The sequence below is a fragment of the Marmota flaviventris genome, chromosome 10, assembly GCF_047511675.1.
Source record: "Marmota flaviventris isolate mMarFla1 chromosome 10, mMarFla1.hap1, whole genome shotgun sequence".
Classification (NCBI taxonomy): Eukaryota; Metazoa; Chordata; class Mammalia; order Rodentia; family Sciuridae; genus Marmota; species Marmota flaviventris.
Window position 1 is genome coordinate 99,687,570 of NC_092507.1, and position 6,462 is coordinate 99,694,031.

The 6,462-nt window shown below is 40.6% G+C and overlaps 1 protein-coding gene across 1 annotated transcript; it reads right to left on the reverse strand.

Moving 5' to 3' along the window:
- Positions 1-200: 200 nt before the first annotated feature.
- On the reverse strand, positions 201-2,438 carry Adam30 (ADAM metallopeptidase domain 30). The gene is given in 1 exon segment (XM_027951775.2): positions 201-2,438. A coding segment is annotated over 1 exon segment (2,238 nt).
- Between the last annotated feature and the right edge of the window lie 4,024 nt (positions 2,439-6,462).

The window sequence follows — 6,462 nt, forward strand, 5'->3', positions numbered from 1 at the left end:
CCCCAAATTGGTTACAAATGGAGGGACAAGGGTGAATACTAGGAAAATAAAATGCACTGATTTTTTTTTCTTCCAAAACAAGAATGTCATTTATTTGCTGATCAAATTGTGTGTGAAATTTAAGTTAAGAATTTTTTTGGAGAAGAATGAAGAGCCGTTGGGATCAATGATAAGCTTGTTAAACAACTGACTCTATGTTATCAAATGACTAAGGATTGCTTGTTTACTTTATTCGTTTCTTTCTCGGGATCTGTTGTCTTAATGTTAGTTTGTGGTTTCTTTGGTTTGGGTTGTAAACATTTTACTATTAATTGCCTGAAACACACAATAATTGCTGAGATGATAAATAAAACAAGGCGCAAGAGCATAACAGACAAAACCTGAATTGTTGGGGGCACCAGCTCCTTCCGTGGTCCCGGGGGTCCACTGTCAATGCTACCTCCATACCCGAACTCCTCGCAGAATGGAGGGGCCCAGCCATACATGCAGTGGCAGTTTCTATTAGCGTTGCAAACGCCTCGGCCGTTGCACTTCTCAGGCACACAGTCAAATTTCAGGACTGAGCTATTGACACAATTTGTCTTAAAACATACCTGGTCCTCGCCACAGGATGTGCCGTCATATATCATACCTATGTCAAGTATCCCCATCGGATGCATGCTTAGATGGTAGCCTGTGCCCCAGCAGATGATATTGTCCTCTTCCAGATGGGTGGACATTATAATTGTGTGGTCTGGCAAATCAGGGATCACTTTGACATTTATACACTGCAGCCTTCCACATATGGCATTTTCCTTCTTACACTTTATATATGTATGGACATCTTCTATCGCACAGTGACCATATTGATCACCTTGTATATTAATTACCTCATAGCACTTAGTAGGAGCCTCCCTAGCATCAGGTCCAAAAATGCTTTGGCACTGCATGTATCTGGATCGGCACTTTTGATTGTAACAACGGCCTTCATAACTGCAAGGGGTCCCATCTTGCTTGTAAGTGTCAGCTGGGCACTTATCTGAGTTCCCATAACAATACTCTGGAAGATCACATTCATTTTCTTCATCCCTACACACATATCCAGATGGAAGAAAGTTACATTTGTCACAGCAAAGTCCAACGCTACAGTTGGCACCCAGTTTCAATTTACAGTCTGCTCTACAACACAAATCTTCCTCACATTCTTCTATTGAACCACAATCACATTCCTCATTCTGTTCTATAATTCTGTTTCCACATCTGCTTTTTATATAATGTGGTTGTGGGATATCATTTAGGCATTTTGCTGCTTGAGACAAGTGTTTAAAATAAAGTTCGTAACTACAATTACTAAATCCAGTTCGCCCTGTGCCCATGATGCAGCTCTTCCTACCTCTACATTGGCAGTATTCTTTATCATGTAACATTCCCACAGAATGGCCCAGTTCATGAGCAGTCCAAGTGGCAGGTCCAAGGACATTTTCATCTAGAAAGGTACTTATTGATCCAGATAAATCTGTACTACACACTCTTCCCCAGGAAAGTGCGAGGGCATCTATATATTTTCTGGAAATATATAAGTGTACCCAATCTGTAGTAATCCGAGTAGTTATTGTGTATTTTCTATATCGTATAAATTCTTTTAATACATCAGCTAAAGCCGGATGATCAGTACGTATTAGGCCTTCATTGCTCCATACTTCAATGCCTTTTAGATGTATCCTCATATTGATATCTTGATAGTAGGTGTCAATAATTGCAGTCAAAAGAATAGCATCATAGAGAATTAGAGAGAGATTATGTTTCACAAACTCAAATCTTCTAGTATCAAAGATCATGACCAATTCCAAATACTTTTGGTGTTTATAGGACATAGTATAGTCACTTATCCTAGCCATATCCTCCTGCTGGGCCATTTGCCTTTCTGTTTCATCATCAGTTAGACCACAGGTCTGATTGCTAACCTCATCCTTCAGGAGATACACAACATGTTCAAAAGTGGACGAGGCCTTGAGGGGCTCGATTTGGTACTGTTTGGCATCGATGCTCAGTACGCCTCGGAGTCCCCCCATGCATGTACTGAGAGTGGCGTCAGAGTCCTGAAATCCTTCCACCAGGCCCATATAGTTGCAGTCCTTGGGTATATAAGGGTGATCTTCCAGCAGTTGTCCCTCTTCTGTGAAGGAGAAAACACGTAGATGTTGCGGCAACAGAAGTTTCTTGGGCCACAGGTGGATGATGTGCTTCTTACCTGCTAACTGCAGGAGGTAGGCCACGGAACTGGGGACACCCTGCTCCTCTCACCAGAAGCTCAGCTTCTTGGGGATGGTGATTTCGTAGGAGTCAAATTCCAGTTGGTGGAAAAGTAAGTCATCTCCCAGAGAGTCAAGGAGGAGCAGGGCCAGACCCAGCAAGGGGAGCAGGAGGCCTTGGCAGAGGAAGGTCTGCTGGGACCTCATGGTCTGTCTGTTCCCTCCTCAGGAGTTGCAGGGGCAACTCCAGCCTGGCGAGTCAGACTTCCCCGAACCGCCGCTAGAGGCGCAGGATCGCCAGGGGCGGGGTCCTCCCCGTAGAGACCGAGGGGACTCTGTCCTGGGGGCCGGGTCTAGCTGACTGTCCCAAAGGCGCGCGCCCGGTCCAACGCATCCAGTTCGTTTTCTGGGCGGTGCGTTGGGCGCGCGTGGCAGAATGGAGCGAAAGGTGCGCAAGAATCAATATGGGAAAAGGGGGCTGCTGTCCTTTGGGTTGGAGGGGAACAGAGAGCAGTTTGAGGAATGGAGAAGGAATGGAGAAATGGGGGGGAATTCAAGAGAGCTCACCTAAGGCCCGCTGTGTCCTCGCCCTGTAGTGCGTCTGTGCACCCTGGGACAAGGGTAGGAATCGGATGTCTCTTGGGCCGCTCTCCTCTCCTGACTGTGGCTGTTCGGCTGGGGTCCCCCAGCAGAAGGAAGGAACACCAGAACCCTCAAGAGTTGAAACAGACTCTTGACTATAACTGCGAATCAGAGTGTGGGATCGCAAGCTCTGTGTCGCAGCCCTTGCTCCTGAAGCAGCCCTGGCTGCCGAGAGGCTCCAGAGGCTTCAGCCGTGCGCCCAGGCAAGGGGAAGTTCCTGCGCACATTTTGCCTGGTGTTTTTTTTTTTTTTTTTTTTTTTTTTCCTGCTGTGCGTCGCCAGGGTGCTAGGCATCAGCGAGATTTGATTTCTTTGTGTCCCTGTGGTGTGGTGGGAGAAGCTAGAATAAGGACTTGTTAGTAGAGGGAAGTCCAGGAATTTTCTGAGAAAGGCAAATAGCTGGTTTTCTTTGTAATATGAATGATGGGTGAGGGATGGCTGCGAAGGTACGAAGTCCCCAGCTCAGAGGACAGAGGGACATAGCTTCCACAGAAAGGGCAAATCACAGAGTCATAAGGTGACTTGGAGGGATTCCAATAGAAGGGCAACCTTTTCAGTTTTTCTTAGGAAATTGGATCTGACTGCAGTACAGGGAATGTCATGCAGCTCCAGAAATTAAGAGAGATGTATATTAAAAATACCCAATGACTCTTCATATCATCTTGTTTTTCCCCCCACTAACATTTATTATGTATAATAATTTCTTTAAAATATCTTTTGGTTATTTTTAACAATTTAGATAATTTTCTATATAGATGCATAAAATTCTATAGTAGGCAAGTAATTATGTATTTAATTATTTCCCTTATGATGGATGATACATTTGTGTTTTGAGTTCTTTTCATTTGTGTTGTTTAAAAAGGTACATTTTAGTAAATATAGCTGTATATCTATTTAAAAAGCTGTATATGTATGAATTTACACACACACACACACACACACACACACCTTTGCTCCATGAAAGTATTTCTGTGCTGATAGGTTTCTAGAAGTGAAACTGTTAGATCAAAAAAGAATCTTAGCTCATATTGAACTCATCATTTTAAAAATTCTTACATTGTTTTACATTACTCCCATAGAGCAAAACTACCTAATAGAATGGTTTTGAAGTGATGGAAATGGTAATATAGCCCAATACTGTAGCTACTAGTCCCCACAGGCTAATGAACAGTTTAAACACGCCTAGTGCTACAATTTGGATTCGGTGTCCCCCAAAGGTCCATGCGTTTAAAGCTTGGTGCCCCAGGGTGATGATTTTGGGAGAGGGTGGAGCCCTTAGGAGGGGGAATCTAGTGGAAGGAAGTTAGGTCATTGGGGGCATGCCCTGAAGGGAATATTGGGACCGCCACCCGCTTTCTCTCTGTTTCCCAACCACCATTATGTGAATAGACCTCTTCTGGCACATGCTCCTACCATGATGTGTTATACTGCCACAGGTCCAAAGCAATAGGGTCAAATGACCATGGACTGAAACCATGAGCCCAAATAAACATTTCCTCTTTATAAGTTTGTTTTTCTAAGTTATTTTGTCATAGCAGAAGAAATCTGGCTAATGCACTGAGCAACTACTTTTTAAACTTTCCAAAATTTTAAATTTAAATCTCATCGATAGAAGGTCCATGCTCCTACAATCTTAATTTAAATTCATTAGAAGATAACTCATCATTTTAAATTGCATTCTCTTATTATTAGTAATATTGAACATATTTGATAGTTGAAAACCAATGTTTTTTATTCTTAAATTTGCTTGCTTATATCCTTTGTTTATCCCTTTTAAAATTTGTTATTATTATCATCATTATTTTGGTACTGGGGATTAAACCCAGGGGTACTTTACCACTGAGCTCCATCCCAGCTCTTTTTTATTTTTTGAGTCAGGGTTTCACTATGTTTCTGAGGGACTTGCTAAATTGCTGAGACTGGCCTTGAACTTGCAATCCTCCTGCCTCAGCCTCCTGAGTCACTTGCATTACAGGTGTGTGCCACCATGCCTGGCTGTTTGCTTTTTTATTGCATGATTTGTTCAGCATTAATTGATTTGTTGAAACTACTTATGTATGACAAATCAATTCTGTCAGCACATTGTTTGTTAAAAACTTTCACAGTCACTTTCACCTTATAGAACTTTTTAAGTCATTCTGGTTTCTGAGTTTTATATCATTTTTCTAGCCTCCCTCAACTTAAGATATTGTAAAAAATATCTGCCTAATATGTTCTTTAAAAATATCTTCTAATCTGTCTATGATTTTTGCATGGAATACAACTCTGTTTTCTATCTGAGCTATGCTTCTGTATTATTATTGGATCATTATATTGAATAATCCTATAATTGACAGAGATGATATAAATGACAGATCAATAATAACAAGACAGATAATCTAAAAGGAAAAAAGAGCAAAAGATTTCTACTGACACATCACAAAAGAGAAAACTCAAATGCTCAATAAACAAATGGCAAGAATGAAAAACAGGACAGCCACCTTGGAAGGCAGGTTGGTGGTTTTTCACAACACTAAGCATATTCTCACCATATGATATGGCAATTGCACTCCTTGTTATTTACTGAAATGAGCTGAAAAATCTGCTCATGGATATTTATAGCAGATTTATTTTAATCGCCAAAATTTGGAGACAATCAAGATGTCATCCAATCGGTAAAGGATAAATGTTTGCATGGTATATTCTAACGGTGAAATGTTCAGTAATAAGAAGAAATTAATTAGCAAGCCACAAAAAGTCATGGAAGAACCTTAAAATGCATGCTGCTAAGTGAGAGAAGCCAGTCTGAAAGAATATGTTCTGTATGATTCCAGTGACATGACATTGAAAAAAACAAAACAATAAAGACAGTAAAAAGGTCAGTGGCTGCCTGAGGTTTGAGAGTGTGGAGGAAGGGGTGAATAGATGAAACCCAAGAGTGGATTAGGGCAGTAAAACCTTCAGTATGATATTGCAGTGCTGGAATATGTTATTATATACATTTGTCAAAACCTACAGAACTGCACGACACACTCTAATGTAAACCATGGAATATAGTTGATCATAACATACCAATATTGGTTCAAGAATTATTAAAAATAAGCAAAAAGCTTCAAAAGATCAATGTCATTTGATTATTAAGACAAATATCCTACTGTCTCTCTCAACCAGAATGAAGAATATGTTATAAAAATAATTACTATAAACAAGTTATGTTGATTCTAGGAATGAAATAATGTATAAATATTAAAATATCTATTAATATATTTAAAAAATAATAGATTGAAAAGTATATGAATTTCTATAAAGAGTCTATAATGACTCTAATGTCTATATGACAGATGTCTTTTCCTTCATTTATCATGACTTCTCCTACTGCATAGATTGAAATGTTATGAATGATGTTGCCCAGCCTCTTCTGTAGTAAGGGTTACAGATTGGCATAGATTCTGCAAAGAGATGAATCCACATGAGGCAAGCCTACATGTGCATATGGACGATGAGGGGTAGGAGTGGCTTTTAGGGAATCAGCATTTCTTGTGAACACAGTGGGTGTCCTGATGAAGCTCTGGAGTTGAGTTTCTGGCAGCAAGGTGTTAAGTGGCACAAG